The 27,295-nt window shown below is 52.9% G+C and overlaps 2 protein-coding genes across 2 annotated transcripts; one reads left to right on the forward strand and one right to left on the reverse strand.

The window, feature by feature from the left end:
* Positions 1-1,567: 1,567 nt before the first annotated feature.
* On the forward strand, positions 1,568-21,224 carry IGSF22 (immunoglobulin superfamily member 22). The gene is given in 27 exon segments (XM_076001386.1): positions 1,568-2,283; positions 4,291-4,425; positions 5,097-5,233; positions 6,529-6,628; positions 6,712-6,751; positions 6,945-7,119; positions 7,949-8,006; positions 8,009-8,058; positions 8,591-8,753; positions 9,400-9,474; positions 9,477-9,668; positions 10,587-10,871; positions 11,627-11,671; positions 11,674-11,744; positions 11,827-11,968; positions 12,108-12,404; positions 13,496-13,798; positions 15,063-15,239; positions 15,418-15,546; positions 16,150-16,446; positions 16,909-16,997; positions 17,391-17,514; positions 17,517-17,582; positions 18,243-18,625; positions 19,339-19,535; positions 19,537-19,646; positions 20,986-21,224. Coding segments are annotated over 27 exon segments (4,020 nt in total). The 5' UTR covers positions 1,568-2,174; the 3' UTR covers positions 21,057-21,224.
* On the reverse strand, positions 21,215-26,873 carry TMEM86A (transmembrane protein 86A). The gene is made up of 3 exons (XM_012780631.3): positions 26,684-26,873; positions 24,286-24,550; positions 21,215-23,955 (listed from the first exon to the last, which is right to left on the reverse strand). Exons 1-3 carry the CDS (start codon positions 26,702-26,704, stop codon positions 23,519-23,521), a joined length of 723 nt encoding a protein of 240 aa, XP_012636085.1. The 5' UTR covers positions 26,705-26,873; the 3' UTR covers positions 21,215-23,518.
* Positions 26,874-27,295: the final 422 nt, after the last annotated feature.

Here is a 27,295-nt window from a genome sequence, read left to right on the forward strand (position 1 = left end):
CTGTGATGTCACTTCTGGCAAATGGGGGTCACCCCAGGGCAGGAGGGCATCTGGGGAAGGGCTGCTGACCAACCAACAGCTCCTTACAAGATGCTAGAACCTTGGGTTGGCTAGTCAAGGGTCTAGGCATGCAAGGTGTGCTACAGACAATGAAGAAAGAATAGGGGGTGGGCATCTCAGAGAAAGGGGATATGCTCTCCAGCCACCCTAAAAAAGAGATCTACCCCTGGAAGATGTGGGTACCTTACTACCCAGATTAGAGAGATTGGGCTGTTAGAGTGGGAAGGAGTTAACATTTCCTGTCCTCCCCCAAGGTGGCCCTGTAAGTGCAACATGAATGGTACACCCTGGATTTATGCAAAGTAGCAGATGTCATAACCGACCCCAACTCTCCCTCTCCCAGTCCCTAGAAAATATACACCTGTTGCCTTGCTCCCTAAGCCCCATTGGACTGTGTGTGCACATGTACCCAAGCGTGTGCATGTGCACACTCACACACGCCCTGAACTCCTCAGCTCAGAGGGGTCCCACCCAGCTGTAGTGAGAACCAAAACCTCTAGCACAAGGGAATAGGAAAAGTACCCCTGGACTTCCACCCCAGCCTCCCCACCATTTCCTCCAGCTCTGGATCCAGCCTTGCTTCCTTCTCCCACTTCCCATACCCCCCTCCTACTCCTACACACACAAAGCAGTCTGCCATCTAGCTGAGACAGCTGCAGAGCCTGAGTAAGGGATCGCCCCCAGGGGGCCAGACATTTAAGGCCTGGGTGACTCCCAGTGGCCCCACTTTTAGGACAAAGGAAGGAGGAGACCCGCCACCCTACAGTCCAGGCACTAGCTGAGACTCCAGAGCCGTGGGCATCACATTTGTGTTGGGAGGACCTGTAAGTGTAGAAGGTAAGGCTTCTCTCTTCCCTCTGGACGGGGCAGAGCCTGCTGCTGCCTTCTGAGTCCAGACTCGGACACAGGGTGGAGGGCACGAGCTGGGATGGGCGTGGCCCCGGAACCCGGAGGTAGATATGGCCCAGGCAGAGAGATGTGGGGAGTAGAGGGGTGGTAAAGTTCAGCCCCAAACCACCTGGCTCAGAAGAAGGCCTTTGGGCTCTCTGGAAGGCCACTGGACTGGAGTCAGGAAGCCAGGCGTCTGCTCTGAGTGACCTTGGACAGGGACTTTCTCTCAGACATCAGTTCCCTTATATATACTAAATAGGGGTTTAAAAATGGCAGTGCTGGTTAAAGGCTGGCAGATACATCCATTAGATGAAACACTGTGCAGCTGTTAACAGGAATGAGGAAACTCTTTATAAACTGGGGTGGAAAAATCTCCAAGACGTATTAAATGAAAAAAGGGTAGGATAGTGTGTGTAACGGGCTTACCTCACGTGTCAAAACAAAAGGAAGAGGACAAGAACATGCTCCGTAATCCTATTTGCATGCCGGCACTCCAGGAGGAGCCCAGAGACCAGTGTAGCTATTGCGATAGGGAGGGCTGGGACATGGGGGGACTCGGGAGGGGGAGGGAGCCTCTTCATGTAGATTTTAATGTTTCACTGCTTATGTGATTGAATTGCCAGCTCAAAGAAAAATGTGAGATAAAAACTAAACCTCTGCCTTTACCATGTCACAAATGAAAGCAGAGCTGTAGAAATGTGTTGCCATCTGTCTTAGCATTCCACCAATGCCAGTGGTCCCCAGAGACAGGAAGAAGATCCACAGCTTCCTTGTAAGGCCCACTCCAGTTATGGCTTAGTCAGGAGGTTCCTTCTTGGGTCTGACTTCATCCTCTCCTGATGAAACATCCAGCACTGCCTCCCTAGTTCCGTGTAGCTATCAGGAGGTATCCTCAACTCCTCCTGGGCCTTACTTGGTTGGCAGGGTAAATCTAAGCCCTGTGTCCTTTCCCTCCAGACCATAGAAGGGTTTGGAGTTACTCAGTGAGGGGAGAGGCCCATTGGTTCCTGTAATCAGCCAGGGAAAGGGAGCTAGGAAGGGAAGAAGAGGCCGGAGAGAAGAGGCTTGCTGCCTGACTGCTCTCCAGGCCCTCTCCTGTGCACATCCGTCTCTTCTGTGTCCACACACACCTCTCTGAATCTCCCTCCTCCTCCCTCCCTTGTCCTTCATAGCCTCATCCTCTCCGCGGTCCTCACAGGTGAGTGCCCACGCCTGCTGTCACCATGGCAACCATGTACCACCAGCAGATGATGCAGGAGCATGTGTCCATGGAGTTCTCTAGCTCCTCCACCCACGTGCAGACCTTCTCCCAGACAACCAAGATCGTGGGAGGCAAGTGGAGTGGGGATGGGGGAGGGATTGAGAAGGGGCAGTCGTTCTTCCTTCACACCCACCCGCTGTGTGGCCTCAGTTTTTGCCACAAATGGGCCCCTCAGAAGCCAAAAATACCAACAGCAACCCCCTCCCAACCTGTGCTGCTAATCTGGGCTTTGATAAAGCTTCAGCCAACTAAATGTTCACCACAGATCAGATCTCCAGGAAACAGCTTAGGAAAATCAATCACATGGATGTGTGTGAATAATAAACTCTTAATTGTTTAAGATCAGAGCCATAGGTAAATGAATTGTATCTCTGATGGTAGAATTTTAGACATGGGGGAAGTTAGGAAGGTAGCCACCTTATCTAAATGTGAGTAATGCTGACCTTGCTCCATTTAAGAAACAGGAGACTTGGTACTACCAGTGCAGAGAGGATAGGCTCGTAAACAAGTGACCTAAGCACCCAGGCTCTTAGCCCCTAGGGGCCAGACTTGGGGGAGGGCAGATCCAAGGGAAAGCTGAGAAATGGTCTCAGAGAAGAGCAGACTGTTTTAGTTGTGTCTCTAGTGGAAAGAGATTAAAAGATGGCTAGGGGCCAGGATATTGAATACCCCTTCTCACAGTCACAGCCCCTCCCTCAAAGTCCCAGAGGGACAGAGTCACTCAAAGCCCTCTGTGCATAGAGGTCAAGGCCAGATAAACACTCTACCAACAAACCCCTCCTGGCCACTGAGGCAGAGCAAGTGGAACAGCTGAGACTCAAAGCCTGTGGTCTAAACCAGAAGTTGCAAACACAAGTGATGTATAGTGGTGATTCTCAGAGTCACTGCAGTATAGGGGGTAGGAGAGAGGAGAGGGGTGAAAAAAGGATGATAGCTGAGTATCACACCAAACCATTAAATCAGGTATTTTTTTAAAGCTCTCCAGTGATTCTAACATGCAGCCAGAGTTGAAAACCACTGACCGACAGGGTCCAGGCAGAAATGTGGGAGAAAGTGAAGAGGACATGCCCCAACGAAAGGGGCACCTGCTGTTCACCTCCCACTGCCTGTTGCCATATGCGACTATGAGTCCAGTGTTGAGAATCCAGAAAGATGAATTTTTATGTGGAATCTTTCCATTTTCAGAGGTAGGACTGTTTTTGTTTCAATATTGTGGAGGTCATGTAAAAGACATCTTCAGGCCAGGTGCAGCCTGCATACTGCCTGTCTGAGACCTCTGGTCATTATTTAAAAGCAGGCCATGAGAGCTTCTTAATACGTTTTTCATCTCAGTCCCTCAGATTAGTGGGGGATAATAAAGGTCCCTACTTCACTGGGATGCAGTGAGGATTAAATAAAATCATCTCTGACATGTGCCTAGCATGGTTCCTGACACCAGGGAAGTGCTTCCTGATTCAGAGTAGTTGTTATGAACTGATAACTCACCATTTTTTGTAGTTTATACTGCAAAAGCACTTTTTTGTTTTCCAAATGTAAAACTATATCACCACAATAGATATGCTGTTTTAGATGGGGAGATTCCCAAAAATATCCCCTTGGAGGGGGACGGTGTCCTGTCCCTCACTCAAGGATCACCACTCCCCAGGCAATGAATGCCGAACCCACAGAATGGCAGAGAGGAAATCTAGAGCAAAAGCAGGCCTGGCCCTTCTTCATGCTACTGGGGAACCAGAACTTCCAGGAGAGAAGTCCAAAGACCAAGGAAATCCCAAAAAGGGAGACTCCTTTAAAAAAAAAAAAAAAAAAATTAGGACTTCAGGGCCATGGCCCCAAAAAAGTGATTGACCGCTGAGGTGTGGGAAAGGAATTAGCGTCCCCTAGTGGTTGAAGTTTGCCATAACAGGGTGACCCACCAACTCAGGTCCTCCTTTCTCAGACCAAGCTGGTCCTGCCCCCGCTTTCCTTAAACTCCATTTGTTCCCATGCTCCACTGTCTTCCCCTCAAGAAAAGCTCAGTCCTCCAATCCTGGGGTGAGCTTCCACTGGATCCCATGCTGACCTCTCGCCGGCCCCCACAGAGGAAGTCGCGACCACGAGGAAGTCCTCGAGCACAGTGGAGCTCTTCAACTTGGTGACCCGGAGTTCCACCATCCCTGCGGGCGAGAGCGTCCCTGAGTTCGTGGAGAAACCTCAGCCAATGACCGCACCCGAGGGTGTGTCGCTCCCCGTGGCCCCCCAGGTCCCCGGGGCTGCTTCGCTTTCTTGCTTTCTTTTCTTTTTCTCTTTTCTTTTCTTTTCTTTTCTTTTCTTTTCTTTTCTTTCTTTTCTTTTCTTTTTTCTTTTTCTTTTTCTTTTGAGACAGAGTCTCACTCTGTTGCCCAGGCTAGAGTGAGTGCCGTGGCGTCAGCCTAGCTCACAGCAACCTCAAACTCCTGGGCTCAAGCAATCCTCCTGCCTCAGCCTCCCGAGTAGCTGGGAATATAGGCATGCGCCGCCATGCCCGGCTAATTTTTTCTATATATTTTTAGTTGTCCAGCTAATTTCTTTCTATTTTCAGTAGAGACGGGGGGAGGGGGTGTCTCGCTCTTGCTCAGGCTGGTCTCGAACTCCTGAGAGTTCCGCCCGCCCGCCTCACCCTCCCAGGAGTGCTAAGGTAACAGGCGTGAGCCCCCGCGCCCGGCCGGTGCTTCGGTGCTTCGCTTTCTAACCTAATCCCCCAGCCCGCTCTGCCATCCCAACGTCCCCGGTACACGGACACCGGCAGAGCCTGGCCAAGGGCTCCTCCTCGCCCGGGGCCAGGCCCAGGTCTCTGAGAGCAGGCGCGGACGGGGAGAGGGTCTAGACTGGTGGCTAAGAGGGGAAATGCGTCCTGTGCCCACCGCAGGGGACAAAGCGGTGTTCCGAGCCCGGGTGCAGGGGAACCCCAAACCCAACGTCTCCTGGAAGAGGGAGAGCGGCATCCCCATCAAGGAGTCCGCCAAGATCTTCTACGACAGCGTTAACAAGGAGCACGTGCTGAAGGTGCGGAGACCCGCGCCGGAGGCCCAGCTACCGCTGAGGCCGGAGGCAGGGGACCCCGGGGCGGGCCGCCAGTCCTCCCACCGCCCACAGCCGCAACGGCGACCCAGAACTGGGCGCTAGGGAAAGAGGCAGTCGTTGCTCTAGAGGCGCGGCAGGATAAGAGAGGCGGAGTCTGGAGCGGGGTATCGCCAGAAAGCAGAGGACCGAAGTGATGGGCGGGGCGAGGCACAGCCAGGGCAAAGCCAGAGCGAGGCGGCGGCTGGGCCAAATGCAAGCAAAGGGGCAGTTTGAGAAGGGGCCCAAGGGTGAGGGAGCCAAGGGGAACCAGAGAGCCAGCCGGTGGGGCGTGGCTAGGAAGGGGCGGGACCATGGTGCCTGGGGCAAGGCCAAGTTGGGGCGGCACCCGGAGGCGATGAAGGACTGGTCTCAGAGGTGGGATGAGGGTCAGGGTTCCCGGAGTCTTCGACTGACCCCTCCAGAAAGGGCTCACTGAGGGCCCATCGTCCTTAGGTCTAACTAACTTCAAGGACACTCTGAGAGCTAGATCTTACCAGCTGCAACCTCTATCTCCAGGATCTTTGAGGACAGGGAGGCATGGGTCAGTGGGACACCTAAGCTTATAATGACTCCTGTCCCTGTAATTACTCGGGTCCTGCCCTGACTTCCCGTTGTGAAAGGCAAAGTCACCCCAGGCCCCCACAGGCAGGTCCCTTCTCCTCCCAAAGACCCATCACTGGACCGTCGCCCCCAACCACAGCACACACAGGCTGCCCCAGAGTCTCCCTACTGGCCAGCCCTCACACAAGCTCATGCATTCTGCAGACACTTTCTGAGGGCAGACACCTTGGCTTCTGGCTGTGAGCACCATGCAGAGGGACACCAAGGCGGCCTTCCTCACCACTGTTTCCTCTGGGGCTCAGCCCAGTGCCTGGGACAGAGAAGTAAATTATGTTAAATGAAAAGCTCAGCCCAGTGGCAGGAACTGCACGTAGAGTTACAAGGCTGAGGAAGGAAGTCCCTGCCTTCTAGGAGCTCACAGCCAAGGGGGAGAGTCTGATGGGAAAGCAATTCGATTGCCATGGAATCAGGCTACCAACACACATACTCACGCTGACTGCCACCTCACACCTCCAAATCATAGAGACTGCTCAATCCTCTACATGTACACCCAACACTCACCTCCTCCCCACCTCTTATAAAAAATAAAAAAATAAACAAGCCCTCCTTCCCCATCTCACAGAAAGTTTCCCTGTGGTTCCTTCCCCCCCCCCACTAATGGCCTGACCCTGATCCAGCTGGAGCCACTGACCTCTGATGACTCTGACAACTACAAGTGCATTGCAAGCAATGAACATGCAGATGCCATCTACACTGTGTCCCTGATGGTGATTGAAGGTGAGCCAGCCCCCTCCTCCTGGCCTTCCCTCTTAGGGACTAGATGCCCCCTTTTCTGACCCTGTCCCTCTCTCTGTCCTCAGGTCAAGAGAAAATGGATTTCAAAAAGATGTTGAAGAAAAGGTGAGGCTGGGAGGCCCTTCTGCAGGGGGTGCTGTCTCCCCACCCAGGCTGGAGCCTCCTGAAGGCTTCTCTCAACAGGGCCCTGAGTTCCAAGAATCTGTGGAGTGGGGAGGGGCATCTCAAGGTTGGGAAAGGCCTCCTCTGTCTTCAGAGAGAGGCTCTGAGTATAAGCTTATTTCCCTCCTACTCCCAGGGCTCCCCCTGCTCCCAAGAAGCAGAAGAAGGTGACAAATGAGAAAGAGATGCTGGAGATTTTGTCCAAGGTGCCCAAGAAGGACTTTGAGAAGGTCTGCATGGAGTATGGTTTCACCGACTGCCGGGGGCTACTCAAGAAGCTCAAAGAGATGAAAAAGAAAGTGGAGGTGGAGGTCAGTGCCCAGCAGGGAACAAGGGTATGCAGCCCAGGGGCTGGGCCTCCCCAAAAGTGCTGGTGCCTCCACATCTCCCAGTAGCAAGTCTCCCCCACCCTGCACACACATACTCAGAGGCATAGTCTCTACTGCGAGAGGCAGAAAGGAACTCAAGTCACCTTGCTTCTACCTCTCCTCTCATCCCCACTCCCTGATGTACTTGCGTGCACTTTGGAGTTAGAGAGTCCTGAATTCAAATCCCAGTTCTGTTGCCTTATTAGCTGTGTGAACTGGGGCCTTCTTGAGCATCAGTTTCTTCATCTACAAAATGAAAAGTATACTTTCCTCTTTCATTTGTTTTTGGGTTGTTGTCACTCATTCAATCAACCGATTTACATTAAGCATCTACACTGGAATTAAATAATCTATATAATGGCTCAGGTATATAGTGACTGTTCCACAAATGGTGGTTCTTTTCTCATTCCCTGTCATACTGCTCTCCTCCTAAATCTTCCAACTGATCAATGGGGTGACACAGATGTGCTGTAATATATGATATCAGAACTATAGTTTCTTGGTCCATGATCTTCCAGATGATAGTAAGACCCCAGTGTATCTTGGCTCTTGGAATATGAACTGATTCTTTTTTTTTTTTTTTTTTTTTTTTTGAGACAGAGTCTCACTTTGTTGCCCAGGCTAGAGTGAGTGCCATGGCGTCAGCCTAGCTCACAGCAACCTCTACTTATTTCTCCCCAGGCCCTTAGGGGCTCCTCCAGGATTGGGGACACAGGCTAGGGAGGCTCCAGATGCAGCTGACACTTGGCATTTTGTAATCACAATCTCTCAGGCCATCAGGATTCTGAAGCCTCTGGAAGATATAGAGACCAAGGTTGACACGACAGTGGTCTTTGCATCATGGAGCTGAAGGACCCCAATATCAAGATGATATGGATCAAGGTGGGGAAGAGCCTGGCCATGGCCCACCCCAGCAATATCATTTCCTTTCTGCACCCACTCCCTTCTCAGACCCTCTTGTTATCAATATGTGAGGGCCTCTCTTCCATCCCATCAAGAAGATACCCCTTGGTATGGTTGTAAGAGACTGGGGGCTGGGCTCTATTTTTAGCTGTTCCCCTACTTTGCTGGTTGATCTGAGATAGTTACATTCCTGTCTATGCCTCAGTCTACCGATCTTTAAACTGAAGGCTAGATTCAATAGTCCTGAAGGTCACTGAAGACCTGTGTCTCTAAGAAAAAGCATCTAATGAACTCATGCACATTAGGAGTTTAGGCCTGGAGGGAACCTGTGGGGAGACAGGGTCTGGATCCCACCAAGCCACATGATGAGGCTAGAAAAATGGTAGCAGTCTCTGGGTGTGTTTAGAGAGGTGGACTTGTACCCTCCAGCTCAGGCTGACTTTGGGGAATGGAGAGCCCTGGAAGTCTCCTAAAGCCCCTCATCAGCTTTCCTCCCTGTTCCATGAGACAGGGTACTGAGCCACTGAGGATCCAGTACTCCCTGGGCAAGTACGATGTGAAGCAGGTGGGCACCAAGTACATGCTGGTTATTACCAACGTGAACATGAGCGACGCCGGCATCTACAGCCTGTCTGTGGGCGACAAGTGGATGAGTGCAGAGCTCATAGTGCTGGGTATGAGTGTGGGCATCGGGGGGCACAGGGTCAGAGGAGAGGAATGGCCAGGGATGGAGTTCAGGGAGATATTAGGGCGAGGACCGTGGGGCTATGCAGGAAAGGACTGCGTGGGATGGGTGTCCACAGAGGGATGAAACATGAAATGTAAGAGAGAGGACTGTGAGATAAGTGCCATGGGGCAGTGTAGCCTAGTAGTTAAGAACACAGACTCTGGAGCTAGACTACTGGGGTTCAAATTCCAGCTGCTGCCACTTATGAGCTGTGTGATTTAGGGCACGTTATTTAACTTCTCTTTGCCTCAGTTTCCCCATCTGTAAAATGGGGACTAGAAGAATCTACCTATGTGAGAATTGGATGAATTAAATGTGCAAATTGGCTAGAATAGTGCCTCACATGTATCTGAAACTACATAAATACTTTTTTAAATTGCTGTTAACCTTATTAGGGAGGAGACCACGTGAACATCATGGGAGGGGACTCCAGAGAAGGGTTCACAAGCAGAATGAAAGGAAGGGTGCTTCCCTCCAACTAAGGGCTACTGGAGGCCGAAGACACCTGAGTCCCCATGTCCCCTTCACTGTTCCACCTTTCAGGGGGCACAGGGCTGCAGCCCAATGACTGCCTTTCCTACTCTCTGGTGCAGATGAGCCACTAAAGTTCTTGGGAGATATGAAGCCGCAGAAGGTGACAGAGCGCCAGACAGCAGTGTTTGAGGTCCGCCTAAGAAAGATCCCAACTTTGTGTGGAAGTTCAATGGGAAGGAACTGAAGAGGGATGACAAGTATGAAATCATGGTGTCTGAGGATGGTCTGACCCATACACTTAAGATTAAGGATGCCAGACTCAGTGACAGCGGCGAGTTCTCTGCCCAAGTGGGAAATCTGGAACAGAAGGCCAAGCTCACCATTGACCGTGAGTAGTTGGGCAAGAGCCTGAGGGGTGGGCTTCATGCCACAGCGGCCTCATGTGGGCAGTCATCATCCATCCATCCATCCATCCATCTCTTCTTTGCAAGATCCTATGATGAGTAGTAGAAAGATAGGGTATTCTCCTCTCTGTTAACCTCTAGTCTTAGTGGCGGAGGCAAATGGAAAAATGAAATAAGAATCAGTTCATATTCCAAGAGCCAAGATACACTGGGGTCTTACTATCATCTGGAAGATCATGGACCAAGAAACTATAGTTCTGATATCATATATTACAGCACATCTGTGTCACTCTTGACTGCTCACATTCTGATATTATAACTAGTATAAGGATTTGTACATGATGGAGTATACATCAATGACCATGTCATACATGTAAACCACACCTGGGATCTATGTCACATGGAATCATCATTGCTGTGATGGAGAAAGACACAGAAACTGTTGGAGCCCCCAAAAAAGGCTGACAATGACAGAAATGATATAATGAGGTGATGTCTGAGCTTTACCAAGAACAAAAAGTTCAGCTTCCAGAGAAGGGGGGAGAGTAGAGAACATCCCCACCAAAGGTGACTGCATGTCCAGAGGCCCAGACACCAGAAAGACAATGCAGGTGTGCATTGTTAGAGATTGTTAGAGATCTTGACTGAGGCACTGTGAAAGTTCTTTCCCCATTTTACATATGAGGAAACTGAGACGCAGGCAAATGAGTTGTGTACAGTCGACTCCCAAGTAACGGGCAGAGCTGGGACTCTCCCTGTCAGGTACTTTGGTGGGTCACATATTGCACACAAACAAATTCAACATTGCAAATTCCTGCCCAAAAGAGGGGCAGGGCAGCATGTGGCTGCAGAAAAAGGATGTAGTAGTTTGGGAGCAGGCCCAAGAGTCTGTCTGTCCACAGGCATCCCCATCAAGTTTGTGAGCACCCTCAAAAATGTACGTGTGAAAGAGAGGAGCCACGCATGCCTGGAGTGTGAGCTGACATCCAAGGATGTGATCCTGCACTGGAAGAAGGACGGACAGCTGCTGGCACACGGCACCAAGTACAGCATGAACCATGAGGGCAAGCGAGCGGAGCTCATCATTGAGGATGCACAGCTCAGCGACAATGGCAAGTACACTGTGGTGGCCATGCAGGATGGGGACCCCACTGAATACTACAGTACTGCCACCGTCACTGTGGATGGTAAGACCCACCCTGTCAATCCCCACTGACCAATCCCTCTGATCCTGCACTCCCCTAAGGTGGACATTGATCTGTCCCGCTACTGACCCAAACCCTCCCCCAGACCATGGCCAATTTGTACCTCTCCACTCCACCACTCCCATCTCCCCAATTCTGACCATGCGCTGAACATCCATACCTCCTACTAGACCCTGGTCATCCTCTATCTCCCAGACTCTATCTCAAATCCCCTGACTTCATTCTTTACTTTCAGACTCTAACCATCCACAGCAACCCTGATCATCCCAAACTTCTTGATCCCAACCGCCTCCTACTCCCTCACCAGAACCATTCTCTACTGCCCCTGGCTACCCCTAATGCCCAGTGACCCTGGACATCCCACAGAGGAGCATAAGAACAACTAAACATCCCAACTCCACTAACCACCTGCATCTCTGCCATAGATTTCCCTCTCCAGCCAATCATCCTAAGTCCCACAGACCATGGTTCACTAATCAATTCTCCATTAACCAACTTCCAGTCTTCCTGGCCACCACTTCCTAAGCCACTGACCTTTCCCCAACCCCCTCCCATCTACTTGCTACTTGTCCCCATCCCCCAATCGCCCACTGACCACTGGCAAACCACCTGTTCATCATAAATTATTTTGATTGACTCAGCACCTGACCGTTCCCACGAGCAAAGCCACCAGCCCTTTTCCTATGAGTTCCCCTCACCCCAACACCCTCACCCGTTCCTGCCCGCTTTCTCCCCAGAGCGTCTGCCCACGGTGAAGAGCGGGATGTCCGACGTGCACGCGGCCACCCGGCCGAGTTGTGCGTAGTGCTGAATGATGAGAAGGTGGAGGGCGTGTGGCTGAAAGATGGCAAAGAGGTCCGGAGCAGGAGCCCGGGAAGGGGGCGTAGGAGGTCGACCTGGCCCACGCTCGCACTCACGCCCGCCCCTGGCCCCTCAGATCACGGACTTGCCGGGCGTGCAGATCGTGAAGCACGGTGCGGTGCACAAGCTCATCTTCCCCAATATAGGCCCGGAGCACGAGGGCAAGTACACGTTCCGGGCCAAGGGCGCGGAGAGCGAAGCCTCCTTGTTCATCGCAGGTATGGTCCCGCCCAAGGCAGGCAAAGCTCAACCACGCCTGGCCCGCCCACATGCTCATAGCTCCTCCCCCTCCCCCTTCCCCATCGGCTCCTCCCCCACCTTCGAGGCGCGAGCCTTCCCTGCCGCCCCGCCCTGCAGATCCTCCTACCATCGACCCTTCCGTACTTGAGGCACTGGCGGCACACCCAGTAACCATGAAGGTGGGCCACACGGCCCACATCAAGGTGCCTTTCCGGGCAAAACCGCTGCCCAAAGTGACGTGGTACAAAGACGGCATGGAGGTGACCGAGGAGGAGCGCGTGATCATGGAGCGCGGCCAAGACCAGGCGCTGCTCACCATCACAAAGTGCGTGCGTGAGGACAGAGGCCTTGTCCTGCTCAAGCTCAAGAATGACCACGGCTCAGCCACGGCCACTCTGCACCTCAATGTGCTGGGTGAGGGCAGGGCTGGGTTGGGCTGGGGCACCAGCTGCCCAGGCTCAGGGGGGAAGGTGGGCTGGGAAAGAGGCTGGGGATGGAGTTGGAGTTGGGGCTGGGAATGGTATTGGAGGGCTGGCTTTGCAACCAGGAGCTCACTTCCTAACTTCCTAACTAGGTGGCCTTGGTCAAGGGAACCTCTCTAAGCCTCAGCTTCTCACCACCAACGGGGTGATTTTTTTACCCCTAGTATCTATTTCTAGTGAATTTAAAGTACATAGTCAAGTGCACAGCACATAATAGACCTTCAAATATGTTACTTAAGTATTGTTATTGACTTGAAGATGAGGGCATAGTTGGACATAAGGTGAAAAAGAGGTGGGATCGAGGGATGCAGGTGAGGTTGATTGGGAAGAGCAGTGAGGATGGAAGTGAAATGGAGTGGGGTGAGTTAGGCTGGGGATAAAATAAGTTAGGAGAGGAAGATGGAATGGGGGGTGAGAATGAGATGTAGGATTGATCTGAACATAAGGATAGGAAAGAGATGAGGAGCTGGCCTTAGTGAACATGCAACATACACACATGGTCACCAAATCCTCCACCTGCATTTCCATCAAGCTGAGCGGTGAGAAGGTTTGCATTTCAATTCAGTTCAGCAGCATGACTGAGCACCTCCTCTTGTGTTCTCAGTGCTGGAGACGCAGAGATGAAGTATCCCCAGCAATTCCTCAACCCAAAGGGGAGGAAACTGGTAGACAGATATGTAATTATAATATAACATAAATTGTGATACCAGAAAGCACTGGTGTTCTGGAAGCTCAGAAGATGGGGAGAACTCGTCTGGAAGGGGACGGGGGATCAGCTAAAACTGGGGCCCCTCCGGTCTTCAGGCCACCCATTCCTAGGCAGGAGGGAGGCTCAGGGGGACAAGGATCAAACTCTTTGGGCAAGTCTTAGAAGGAGAGGCAATGGACACAGGCAAGAGCAAAGGATTCCAAAAGCTCAGGATCCAGCTGTGCCCCATCCTGGCCAGAACTCCAGTGAGTAGGAGGAGGCCCTTCTGAACCTTGGCTCCAAAGCCCCATTCTGAAGCTGGTCTCTGTCCCCAAATCGTCCCAAGCCTCCGCAGGGCAAGGTGGAGTTCCTGGAGCTCTCAGGTAGCTGCGTGCACATGAAGTGGAAGGCTCCAAAGGACAACGGCGGGCGCCCTGTGACACAGTTCATAGTGGAACGGAGGGCAGTCGGCAAGAAGTCCTGGATCAAGATAGGCGAGGTAGATGGCAAAGTCACCGACTTCTCCACCAACAAGGTGGAAGAGGGAAAAGCCTACCAGTTCCGTATCCTGGCGGTCAATTCAGAAGGAGTGAGCGACCCGCTGGAGACTGACGAAGTGTTTGCAGGAAATCCCATAGGTCAGTGAGATCACCTGTGCTCAGTGGGGAACCCAGGGGTCAGGAAGTGTTCAGCCAGTGAGGAACTCTGGTCTGTGGGAAGTTCCACGGGATCATCTCTCTAGCTGTCCTGTGAGACAGACTGATTCCAGAACATCACTTCGGGCAGGAATTCTCAACCTCTGCCAGTCATATCACATGCACAGTACACTCCCATAGGTATATGAAGTACAAGCACAATTCCAGGGAACCAGCTCCATTTTCTCCATTCCAGAAATCATCCCAGAATTCAAGTGAGCATGATATTGCTTTAGGGATAACTTTGAATCCACTCTAATTTTTTCCCAAAGAAAACCCTTGATGACATCAGCATTTTAATTATGATTGCTAATAAATTACTTGCTACACCCCTCCCAACTGATCTCCATATCTCAGTGTGTCAAGACAATTGATAGAGAATTGTGGCATGGGGGTCACATGGGTGGGAGGGTATTAAGTCAGTGACTCTCAATCTTGGCTACACATTAAAATCACTTGGGGACTTCACAAAAATACTAACACCTGCCCTCCATCCCAGGGCAATTAAATTAGAATATTGAGCCCGGGAAGGTGGCTCATGCCTGTAATCCTAGCACTTTGGGAGGCCAAGGCAGAGGAATCACTTGAGCCCAGGAGTTCAAGACCAGCCTAAACAACACAGTGAGACCCTCATCTCTACTAAAAATAGAAAAATTAGGGGGCTATAGTGGCACACACCCATAGTCCCAGCTACTCAGGAGGCTTAGGCAGGAGGATAGGTTGAGCCCAGGAGTCTGAGAGGTTACAGTGAGCTATGACGGTACCACTGCATTCTAGCCTGGGCAACAGAGTGAGACCTGTCTCAAAAAATAAATAAATAAATTGCAATAGCAAGGTGTAGAACTCACACTAGTTGTTGATGGTGGGTTTGTTCTTACTCTCCACTTGATGTTAATGTATAACCAGAGTTAAGAATCATTAAAGGTTTCCTTGTTTTTTTTGCCAAGCAAAGTGGTTCACACCTGTAATTCTAGTACTTTGGGAAGCCAAGGCAGGAAGATTGCTTGAGCCCAGGAGTTTGAAGTTACAGTGAGGTATGAAGATGCCACCACACTGTAGCCTGGGTGACAGAGTGAGACCCTATCTCAAAAGCAAACAAAAAAATTCATTAAAATAATTTTCAAGGGGCAGCAGACGTCAACGTGGAGTAGGCAGCTGTCTACATGCTCCCTCCTCCTGACCTTTGCCCTCTCTCTGTCCCCTACAGAGCCCCCTGGTCTTGCATCCCAGCCTCAAGTGACTGATGTGACAAAAGAGGCCATGACCATCATCACATGGAATGGCCCAACCCAGGATGGGGGAGCCCCAGTGCTCCGCTACATTGTAGAGCGAAGGAAGAAAGGCAGTAACCTGTGGGTGCCAGTCAACAAGGACCCCATCCAAGGTGAGATTCCAGAGATAGAGACCCAGGAGAGACCAAAGGAATGGAACCATTGCTACTCTGTCCTCCCGCCCCTAACTATTTTGGAAGTTGTAACAACACCCCATGACCTCCTTGTCCTTGGTCTCTCACTCTGGTCTCTCACCCCATAGGCCTCACAACCCTCGGTTTCCCATTTCAGGCACCAAGTACACTGTGGATGGTCTCCTGGAGGACACAGAATATGAATTCCGAGTTATAGCTGTAAATAAGGCAGGCCCTGGGCACCCCAGTATGCCATCCAGCTCAGTAGTAGCCAAGGATCCCATTAGTGAGTATGGAGCTGCTGGGCCCCACAACATAGTAGAATTAGCTCATTCAAAGTAGAGAGAGAATTTCTTCCCTGGGAAAATCACCCAGTCCCCACTCTCTGGAAGCTGCCAGCATTCCAGAGGGACAGGATTCACACACAAGAGAAAGCAAAAAATAAAGATTGAGAGTCAGGGATGGTGAGGAGGTAGGATGCAAAAGAAGTTTTTATCAAGCTTTGAGCACTTCTGGTTAGGTGAGGTCACAGGCTGGTGAGGAATGAGTGAGGGTGCTGAGTGTAGGAAGGAGGGTGGGGGTGCTACCTGTCAGTGGGTGTGGTAGAGATGGCTGGGTTAAAGGCTGGGGTTTTAAATATAGTGTATGTATAAGATATGTTGGATTTGGAGGGTATTGACATTAGGATGAAAGTATGGAGTTGGTAAGAGAATTAAATTTGAATTTGGAGGTTGTTGAGCATACAAGGTTAGGTATTGAGGGAGTTAACTGCGGGTGTTGGAGATAGAAGTGGTGAGAGAAAGGGTTCAGGAGTACTGAGTGTGGGAAGCGGGCATAGCATTGAGTGTGGATGAGTCTGGGGGCTGACTGTACGTCTGTTCTACCCCAGAACCCCCAGGCCTGGTGCAGGGCCTGCACATGTCTGATTCCTCCAACTCCAGCATTTCCCTGGGCTGGCGGGAGCCTGTAGAGGGAGACCCCCCCTCTGGCTACATCCTTGAGATGCGGGCTGAAGACACCAAGGAGTGGTCCAAGTACACAAAGATCCCCATTTCAGGCACCTGCTACACTGTGGGAAGCCTCACCGAGAGGCAGAAATACTTCTTCCGCATCCGGGCTGTGAATGAGGCTGGGGTCGGGGAGCCTGTGGAGCTAGATGAGGGAGTCTGTGCCATGCCACCACCAGGTGAGGACAGAGACAGGGCTGAGGGTTCGTACCCAACATCCTAGCTCCAAACTTTCCTCCCTGGGGCCTCATTCCACAGGAGAAAATTGGGTGATTCTATGATCAAGAAAAAGTCACGCATACCTGTTGGACAGAGCTAGGGGTAACCCCAGGGGTTACCCTTTAAAAAAAAGACTTAAAAAGACTCATTGTGTGCTAAATAGTATCAACTCTGTGTCAAGGGAAATGTTAGGGACATAGAAACAAGACGCAGGACCTGCCTTCTAGGGTCCTACATGCTAGTAGAATAAGACAGATGAGAAAACAAATGCTTCATAGTGTCGCAGAGCAACAAGATGTCTGTATGGCCTTGAGTGAGGGCAAGAAAGAAAAGAGGTTGGGAAAGACTTTGGTGGGAAGGCTTAAAGCTGAGTCTTCTTAAAAGAGAGGCCCATGCCCCCACCTCTGTTTCCTCCGTCTCAGCTGTGCCCAAGTTTGACCTCAGTGCCTGGCTGAAGAGTCACATGGTGGCTCGTGCTGGGACAGCCCTCTGCATCCACGCAGCCTTCTCTGTGAGTTTTCCCTGACCATCGCCCCCATATGCTCTTCACATAATAACCAAGGTGGCTACTGTAGCCATCGTTAGTCTCTGCCTCTGACTCCGCCCCTCACCAGATCCCTGGCGCTAAAGCCTGGCAGGAGACTCCTTGACATGGAGCCAGGGGAAGGTCCTATCCCCAAATACCATCTAGGTCTGTGGTCCCCAACCCCCAGGCCACAGCCTGGTACTGATCAGTGGACTCTTGGGAAACAGGCCTCGAATCACTACCTGAGCTCTGCACCATACACACCCCACTCCCTGGACCATGGCAAAATTGTCTTCCATAAAACCAGTCCCTGGTACCAAAAAGGTTGGGGACCACTGATCTAGATGACCAGTGGTGCCATCTCCTGTCACCACCCAGGGCTCACCACCGCCCGACGTGATCTGGCAGAAAGATGGCATCCCCACCAAGGGCCGGGAAACCATCACCAAGAGCAAAAACCAATCCCAGTTCCTCATCAATAGCACCAAGCGCTCTGACTCAGGAGTTACCGAATCTTGCTCCAGAATGAGTTTGGAGAGGCATACTACGACATCCATGTGCGTGTGGCAGGTACGGAGTTCCTACCATGGGGAAGTTGTGCCTTATGGTAGTGAAGCCTTCTTTGAACCCACAAAGCAAAACTGTGTCAGCCTTTGCCTAATGAGAGGGCTGTTTCCCTGCTTTTTCTCAAGGGCCTAAAGCCCTGGAGGCATTGAACTAGGACCAAGACTTTGTTTCGGTTTCTGCAGTCATATCTGGTGAGCTTTGGGGCATATACGAGTAGGGTTGGCAGAGAAAGTAGAGAATGGGTAAAGGGGGGGCAGGGAGAGATTAATCCATTAAAAATTAGGGTGACCTCTTAGAAAGGGCTGGAAGCTATATAATAAAGCTCTAAATGCCCAAGGAAGGAAGGGATGAACTTTTATTGAACAGTAACTACATGCCAGGCACTTTACCCACTGTTTCCAAGAAATAGTAGTTGTTACCCCTATTTTGCAAATGAGGAAAGGTGTCTCAGAAAAGATAAGTAATTTGCCCAAAGTCACAGGGCTAATAAATGGCAGAGCAGCACTTTGGAAACAGGTTTTTCTGACTCTAAGACACCAGCTGCCTTAGACTAAGACGGGATGTGCCCCATCCCACCTTCCCTCAGGCTTGGCGGGTGGCCAGTGTGTGGGCGCAATACTTCAGGCCCCCCAAGGTCACTTACAGACCTTCCAATTCTTCCAGATTTTCCCCCGCCCCCCACAAACCTACAGCTGTTTGAGGAGGTCCCCAACACGGTGACTCTGACCTGGAACCATAGCCCCGATGTGCAAGAGGACGGTGAGGCCCACTACGTCATCATGAAGCGGGATGCAAGCACGGCCACCTGGTACACTGCGGCCGGAATCTTCAGCAACAAGTACACAGTGACCCGGCTCCTCCCAGGCAGGAAGCACTACTTCAGAGTGGTGGCTCGGAATGAGATCGGTGACAGCGAACCGCTTGACTCCAGGGACACCTGGCTCGTCAATAAGGACCAGAGTGAGTCAGGGGCCTTGAGGGTTCGGGTTAAATCTGGAAGCCCTGATGGTGGGGATCGCACCAGGGTCACCAGGAGTACCCAAGAGGTGAAAGAAAAGTCTGAGAATCTTTGCCATGAAAGAGTTCACGTCTGGGACGCTGGGGAGAGAAGTAGATGTTGGAGAAGCCTAGCCGGGGAGGTATTTTTCCTCCGAGTGCTGTCAGGGGTGAGATTAACTTTGAGGATGGAACTCTGGGGATGGGAATGACGGTAGAGGGGCAGGGAGGGGCGTGGGGCGTGGCTAGAGCCACTCGGTCTGCTTAGTGCTGCGCAGGGCGGGACGGACGGCATCTGGGAACCCTGGAGGTAAGGGGTTAAGGGGCGGGACAGCGTTCAAAAGAGGGGCTCAAAGGGAACAAGAGGAGACCGTGGACGCTGAAATGACGTAGGGGAAGCTTGGAGGCGGAGTTAAAGGCGGGGCAACAACTGCAACACCCAGGTCCAGGAAGCTGGGGCTGGGAAGACATCTAAGACCCCTGGGTCTGGAAAAGCATAAAAACCTGCGAACCCTGGAGTGGCTGGGGGCGAGGGGGAGGGACGGAGGTGTGTGAAAGCGGAGATGCCCTTAGAAACGAGTATAAAGTCCGAGGCCCCAGACTTGATTGCATCTGGGAATCTGGCCCAGGTATTCGGGGTTCCGTGTGAGCTGGGTCTCCAGCGCCTTCCGAGCTCTAAGACGGGGGTGGCAGGCGGGGGGGGGGGCCTTGGGGCACGCTCACGGCCCGCCTTGGCCCCTACCCCCACCTCGCCCCCACGCAGTCTGAGGACCTGAGCGCCAAGCTGAAGCCCTACGAGCAGAAGGACTGGCACGCGCCACGCTTCCTGACCCCCCTCAAGCCGCACACGGTGCTCCGCGGCCAGGACTGCACCATGACCTGCGCCTTCCTTGGGAACCCGCGGCCCACGGTGACCCTCTACAAGGGCGACTCCAAGTTCTAGTATAACTCCACCAGCGGCGTGCACCCTCGTCATCCCCACCTGCACGCTCAAGGACAGCGGCGATTACAGTGTGCTGGTGGAGAACGAGCTGGGCAAGGACCGCAGCAGCTGCACGCTCACTGTCTACGGTGAGGGCGCCACCGGCCGCCACTGGGCCAGCCTGGCATTTGGCAAGGGGGGGGACAGGAGAGGGGGAGCGTCCTGGCTGGAGCAGAGACACACAATGCTGTAATCATGGGCCATTTGTCAGCTCTCTTCGTTTGGCTGGTACGGTTTTTTATTTAATCTTTTATCAGGTGGCGCAAACATTCTTAATTGGCCAGAGTTCTTGCCGCTCTCCCATCCTCTGGATGTCATTTGTTATGCGCACTGGCCCATACAGACATGGGAGTTTTCCATCCCTAGATAAGATGTGCTTTGCAACCTTTGGTGGGCCTTCAGCTACCTTTAAAAAAAGATACTGTATTAAACCAGACTCACCCAATCACAAACTCTCTGGCAGGGTTCTGGAAGGAATCTATATGTTTACAAAATCTTGCAGGTGATTCTGATGTGCAACCAAGATTGAAAACCACTGGTCTTGGATAAGGACAGAGGGGAGGCACAAATAAGGGGAGGACTGAAGGGAACCCTCCCTTTTGCACACGCATGCCCTGTTTCTGCTCATATGTACACACGTGCAGGGAAATGTTTTATTCCTTCCCCACACAGTCTGCTGTCTACATAGCTACACAGCTAGCAGCATGAGCACTCTAAATGCAAAGCTGACCTGCCTTGCTTTGTCTTCCTAAAATTACCCTTCTAGCTTTTCCCCTCATGATAAAATTCCAAAGTAACAAGGTTACTCTGGTCTCCCCTCTCCCCTACCTCTCTGGTCTCATTTTCTGCCACGCCCTGAACTCTCCATGGCACTCCATTGCTGTGGTCTCCATGGTTACAGACCTTTTTTATTCAGTTATAGATGCCTTTCCTTGGGGAAAGGACCATATCCTGTTGCTCTGTCTCTCCAGTACTTAGCTAAGTGTCTGGCACCGAGATGATGTCTCCAGAGTGGCTGCTGAACTGCAACAGAACTAGGCCAGGGAAAGCACTGTGGGAGCTATCCGGCTTCCATTCCACAGCTAGAGAGATCCCTGATAATTTACCTCTGGTTGTAAGCGATGGGCCCAGGGCCCAGGCTCCACCACTGAGCAGCCATGTGACCTTGGCAAGCTCCCTCTCTGAGCCTGTTTTCTACTCATAGGACTCTGAGGTGTAAATGAGATAGCGTATGAAGTAACTGGCACAATTCCTGGCAAATATTTGGTGCTGAGTAAATGGCAACTCTTGATCCCATATACTCTGTCAACCTCAGGATTAAGGGTCCCAGGGTCCAGCCCCTGGTTCCTGCACAGGAACTCCAAGTCCAGCAGGTTAGAATTACCCTGAAATCACTAACACTAATAAATACTTGCTTTGCTCTTTCAGACAAAGATGACAAGTCAATTCTAGCATCCATCACCGAGAGTCTGCAGAAGAAATCAAAGTACCTTATGTGAGCTCCAGCCGGGCCCAGGCATCAGGAGGCTGCTGTGATGTGGGGCTTCCTGGCCCATCCTCTGCATGGCCCAGTGCAGGCAGCCCAGGTTGCTCTCTGGTGCTTGTCAGTGTAAACATGCAATGAAGGGAGGGGACAATAAACTAAGCTCATGCTTTCCTGTTCCTGAGAGTGGTATACAGCAAAAGGATGGAAGTGAGAGTGGGATGAGGATTCCCAAACCTAGACTCCTAAGAGCCTTGTCCAAACCCATGCACAAGGGAGTAACTAGCCCCCTTTTGACTGGGCCTTGATTTGCCTCCCCTGCCTCTGTGCCCACACTGTACCTTCCCCTTCCCCTTAGGGAATGGGGGCAAGTCTTCCTGACTTGATCTTCCTCCCCATCCTGCTCCCTCCCATGTATTCATACTAGGTAGGTCTGTGTTCAGAGTTCTGGGGTTTGAAAGGATCAGGACCTTGCCTCTTCCATGTCCAGGGTTCCCACCGTGAGAGCTACAAAGGATTGGTCACCCAGCTCACTAAGTTTCAAATCTATGTTTTGCAGTGAAATTCTTCATTTAAAAAAATAATCTTAAGAAGTTACTGGACTTGAAACAAGGATAAGGGGTCCTTGAGCCTGTCTCCTCTCCTTATTCCTTTGCTACTCTGTACCAGAAATCTCTGTAAAGACCCTAATTTGAAAATCCTTGATTCATCCAACACACATGAGATTTGAGTCTCCTATATCACATCCCCACAAATGTGCAATACCTCTACAAAAAGGCATATTCACCACCACCTGAGGCTTCCTTTTGTACTTCTGGGTTAGGGCATTGCCTGTTAAGATGCAGATGCCCTTGGAGTGAGGTGACAAATTATTCTGCCAGGGCTTTACAGCTAAAGTATGAATCAGCCAATCTAATCCCATTCCTCCCAGCTGTTCAACCAAGCCCAGAGCACAAGGAAAAGGAGATACTTGAAGGGTATCTGGAACAGGCAGCAGGTCTGGACTGGGGAGGGGAGGTGGTGGGCAGCAGTAGAAGACACTAGGTAACTAAAGGTCACCACAGGTGCTGGGCATCTGTGCATAGGGAAGTGCATAATGACAGATTTGGATAGTGGCAAATACTAACCATCCCCCATCCTCCTGAACCACATCCTCACCCACACATGTGACCAGGGAAGTGCGACCCACTCCAACCAGCACAGTGTCACCAGAGCCAGGGAGCCAGCCTGGCGCCAAGATGCACTGGCCAAGACTATGATCCAGGATGTGAGGGCAGCCAGGGCCCTGGCACCATGCCCCCAACCCCTCTCCAGGACAAGCACATGCCACACAAGCAGACAAGTGGGGTAGCCAATGGCCCTTGATTTTTATTTTTATTTTTTTCACATGGGCAGTAAAGGATGGAGTTGTCTCATCCTTGCTCCCCTTGCATTGTATGTGCCTTGGGTCTTATAACCCCAGAGTGTCATTGGAACCCCCTCCTCTTGCTCCTACTGTAGGAGGGGATGGGAGAAAAGCATTGAGAGTGTGTGTGTTGGGGGGGGTGGAAGGGTCCCAGCTCTCTGAGCCAGGCTCAGCACCCCCTCAGCAGCTCCCTGAGGCCCTCTCCCTATGAGACTTTGACAGACAGCAGGACAGAGACATGTGGCGGAGAAAGACATAGGCAGGCTGGGAGACAGACTATATACAAACAAGAGACACACAGACACACAGGCTTGCCCCTTCCTTTGGCATGGTTCACCCTAGCCCTGGGGACAGGGTCTGAGGGTGGTGGTATGGGGCCTGAGTTTTGGGCTGGCCTGCAAGAGAGATGGGGCCAACTTGAATCCTTGGTACCCCAAGCTCCTGACCAAAGAAGTTCCCTCTCCTGCATTGTCTGGACAGACACCCCTTCACCTTCCCACCCACCACTTAGAGATTCAGATTGTTCAAGTAACAAGGATAGAAGAGGGAAAGGGAGACTCTCCTCTCATCCAATCTTCCCAACTGGAGGCCTCTGAAAGAGACTTCAAGCCCTACGGCTGGGCCTTTTCAGTACAGATTTCTCCCCTCTTTCCTTCAAACTCTGTGTAGATCAGAAAAGGTGGGAATGAGTGAGCCCAGCATTGCCATTGGTCCTAGGCATAAGAGAGAGAGAGTCAGATTCTTCCACCTAGTAGGGGAAGGGGGGTCAGGAAGCTGAGCACCATCACCCTCCAGAGGGGCTCTGACAGTCCTGATTGGGTAGAGGTGGGGAGATGTCTACTTCTGGCTCCAGCAAGGGGTTAGGCTGGCTCTTTTAGCTCTCAGCATTGTCCTGGACCACTAGCTTTGCTAGGGAGATCCTTTTCCTTCTTACCCCCTCAAACTTGTAAATTCCCCACATAGTACCTGCTGCCCCAGGCTGGCACTGCAGCCATCCTGATCCAGCTCCTGCAGGTTCCCAGGGTCTGGACCCCAGCCCCAGGAGGAGAGAGGGGTGACCAGACCATGGCACCTCAGTTGGCCTTGCTCAGTCTATAGTCTTCCACGGGATCCCGGCTCTCGACAGCTGACAGGGCGATGAGCATCTGGGCAGCGTAGTAGGTGGACATGATGAGTGCCCGTGAGTAGGGCACGGGAAAGCAGAACTTGTTGAGGGCGATGGTCAGGTCTGAGATGATAAAAAACACTGCGCCCCCGCCAGCCGCCAGCTCAGTCCAGCGCCAGGCTGCCCCGACCAGCCGCAGCCCTGCTATAGCTCGCCAGCCCATGAAGCTGATAAGGGCCACATAGACCCCCACCAGGTAGGTGAAGGCACCTGAGAGGCATGGGTAGAGGAGGGCATAGCACAGGCCCGATAGCACTGCCATCACCAGACCTGTCCGAAGAGCCAGTGGTCGCATGCCAAAGGCTGAGGCGTAGAGCATGTGGGTCACAGCGAACATCAGCAGACCTGGGAGTGAGAAGGGATGAAGGACGCTGAAGGCAGGCTTGGTGAGGAACGAGTGACGGGTGGGGTGGAGTGTTTGGGATAACCCAGCAGCTTTGCTTTGCAAGTTTAAGGGGTGGGAAGATCCACAAAAGTAAAGGCCATCACTCCCATTCCCCTGAAGAACTCTAGAACTGATCATCAGATCACCTGCAAGGTCATCCTCCAACAGAGGCCCTCACAGTTCCTGGCCACAGAAATCTTCAGATTCCCCATATTCTGGTTCAAAACCTCCCTCTTCCAAATCCCTGCCCCCTCCCAGGGACCTCCCAGGTAGGTACTGTGACCACTGACCGTGTGCAAAGAACCCTTGGTCCTGCCAGATGAGGAAGGCATCACCTAAAGCAGAGAAGACAAGCCCCACAAAGATGCGAGTGGCGCTGGGGTGGGCCAGCAGGAATCCCAGGCCGTGGGCCAGAAGGAAGAGCCAGAGGCAGAAGATAGGCAGGCACTTGATGAGGGCGCTGACCCACGACGGGCTGGACGAAGGCAGCCAGAGCACAAAATACACGCAGGTGGCCTTGAAGAAGGGCACCAATTTGGGTCCTTCACTCTTTACCTGGAGGACAGAGGACAAGGACAACATTCAGAGCTTGGGAGCTCACAAACCCATAGGAGTTTTCAAAACCAGCACCTCCAGTCTGGGCATCTGCCCAGAGACAGGTCCACCCCACCCCTGCCCCAGCTCACCCCCACAACACCCACCTCACTGCCACCTCTGAGCAGGGAGGGTTGACACAGAGAAACGCAGCCTGGCCTGCCCAACCAGCCAGCAGGATGTGAACAAACCTATCACCACCCTGAGGCTCAGTTTATTAGGAGGGGAAGCCCTCCTCTATTTTTGCTACCTGTGTCCACTCTTGGTGCTGGGGATGGGCTGGAATGGTCACTCACTGGGCAACAAACCATGGAATAATGTCCCCTTCTGCAGCCCAAGGCTTCTCCCTTCCTGCCCCCTCCCTCTCCCTTCCCAGGGCCCCTTTAGCCCCTCTCTGCCAGCATCAGCCCCCAGCTGTCTGGAACGGAGTGAAGTCAGCAGGAAACCACAGAGACGCCCTGACTGGCAAACTCGTGATCCCCAGGGGTGGGGCCAGGGCACAGGCTTAGGGCCCTGGCAACACCAGGTGAGTGCCAGGAATGTGGGAGGGTGGGCACTGCCAACCACCTCAGGCCCTCAGGCCCTCTCCTCCTTGACCAGTCTGCTCCTCAGCCTCCACCTGCCCCAGCCTAAAGGTGAGGTCAAGGGCAAGAAGAAGTGCCAGGGATGCTAGCTAGAGAAATGGACCCATAAGTTGAGAGCAAGAAAACTGTCCCTGAGACACCAGAGAGTTCAGGGACTGTGGGGAGGGAGTGTGCGTGTCAGTCAGTCTCACTTCCCAAAGAACAAGAGCAACTCAAGGCACACTAGAAAGAGGCAGGAAGGGGGGAGGGGTTCTCTTCCTAGCTTCTGATCTGGAGCCAGCCACAGACTGGGAGGAGATGGAGAACTGAGTGGGGGAAGTTAGAGCAGCTGACTTGGTCTCAGCCGGATTAGGGGGAGGGCGGCTAAAGAAAGGTTGTACCCAAGGCCACTGCAGGCAGAGTCCAAGCTGGGGGAGGGGGCTGCTGGGGATGTTCTGAATATGTGATCCCTGAAGCTCCTTTGCATGGGCCGCTAGGACAGGAGGATGATATGGAGCAGTGGGGGTTCCCTGTTAACACACTCTGCTCAACCTGATTGTGTCTCTGGCTGGGTGAGCTGTCCAGCACAGGGCTCTGAGGACACACTCGGACTCCCAGACCACCAGACACCTAAGGACTGATCACACTCTGATGAGGGGGGTTGGGAAGAGGCAGATGGGTGGGTCCAGGATCCAAGCCTGCCCTTGTTCTGCCAGAGGTGAGAGCAGGGAAAAGAGATGACTTCCCCTTTCCATGGAAATTCCCCCATCAAGGCCGGTCAGAGTAGGCGCATGGTCAGAGGAGGTGGCTGGAGGGGATGCCAACCGCACAATCCCCATCATCCACCTGCCGGCCCTTGGGAACATCAACGTCAGCTCCATCCCCTCCCTCGGCCCCATATTTTCTGGAAGGAGAAAGCGGCAGTAGCTGGGGAGACCTTAACAGTCCTGGAGAACCCAGCACTAGAAAAGGAAGGTGGGCAGACGAGATAAAAGGCTCGAGTTATGAAGCCTGAAAAGGAGGTGTCGATGGAGAAGGACCCCTCTTCCTCTGGCGCGTTAGCAGCGCTGCTTTAGACTCAGGGGAGTCCCCGAATTGTTTATAAGATGAGGAACGAGAGGAAACAAACTTGGGACGGGATTCCCAGGAGATCGCTGTCACCCTCCTGGCCCCCCAGCCTCCCCCACGCCTCCCTGTGTTCTGCCTGCGCAGAACCCGCCGGCAGGCTGCCGTCCCCTCCTTCCCGGGCTGCGACCCCGCGGACCCGCGCCAGATACCCAGATCAACAAAGTCACGCTTCCGAGTCACGTGGCCGGTGTTTTCCTCCCTCCCGCCGGCGGGCGGAGGGCGCGCGGAGGAGGGCGCGCGGGTCTGGGGGCGAGGGGCCGCGACAGCGCCCGCCTCCCGCCGGGGACGCCGGCCGTCTCCGACCCCGCCCCTCCTCGGCCCCCGGCAGCCTGGCCTGCCGAAGCCCGGTCGCCAGGCCGGTGGGCTCCAGCCGCGCCGGACACTGGCGCGCTCGCTCACTCACCACAGTGACCGGGGACACCATGGCGGCGGCGGCGGCTGGCACCCCGGCCCGGGCTGCAGCGGCCAGGACGCGCCCGCGGCCAGGTGAGCAAACGACGACGATACACAGCCTCGGGGTGACGGACAGTACCTCCCGAGCGCCCGGCTCTCGGGGTTCTGTCTGTGAACCCCACGACGTCACCGCAGCCACGGCCAATGGGCGGGCCGGAGCCCGCGGGGAGGGGCCCGGCTGGCGTCGCGGGCCAGGCCCCCGGGCTCCTGCTGGGAGGAACCAGGCTTCTCCCAGGGGCGGAGGCGGGCCCCGAGGCCCCGCCCCTCCGGGAGGCCGTGCCAAAGCATCCAGGAACGTGACCGTGACCCCAATGCCTGAGTGAGGACCGAGCTTGGCTCAGAGACAAACACTTTCCTGTCCTGGACGCGCAGCTACACACATTGTCTCATAAAACCAGGAGCAAAAGGCAAAGACAATTCCCTTCAGCCTTTATATACGTAGTCCACGCGGACACAATCGCAGTTAGACCCGCAACCTTCGCTGTGTACAAACACATATCCAAATGGACACGCAGTGGTCAACAGACACAACATATACAGGTGTACACAGCAGCCATAGACC

This window comes from Microcebus murinus, chromosome 4 (assembly GCF_040939455.1).
Source record: "Microcebus murinus isolate Inina chromosome 4, M.murinus_Inina_mat1.0, whole genome shotgun sequence".
Lineage (NCBI taxonomy): Eukaryota > Metazoa > Chordata > Mammalia > Primates > Cheirogaleidae > Microcebus > Microcebus murinus.

Bases quoted from the DNA above. Each gene is read 5' to 3' on its own strand.
- TMEM86A (XM_012780631.3), bottom strand. From the start codon at position 26,704: ATGGTGTCCCCGGTCACTGTG. The intron at 24,551-26,683 runs GTGAGTGAGCGA...TCTGTCCTCCAG, and splicing joins TGGTGTCCCCGGTCACTGTG to GTAAAGAGTGAAGGACCCAA. The intron at 23,956-24,285 runs GTCAGTGGTCAC...TCTCACTCCCAG, and splicing joins CCAAGGGTTCTTTGCACACG to GTCTGCTGATGTTCGCTGTG.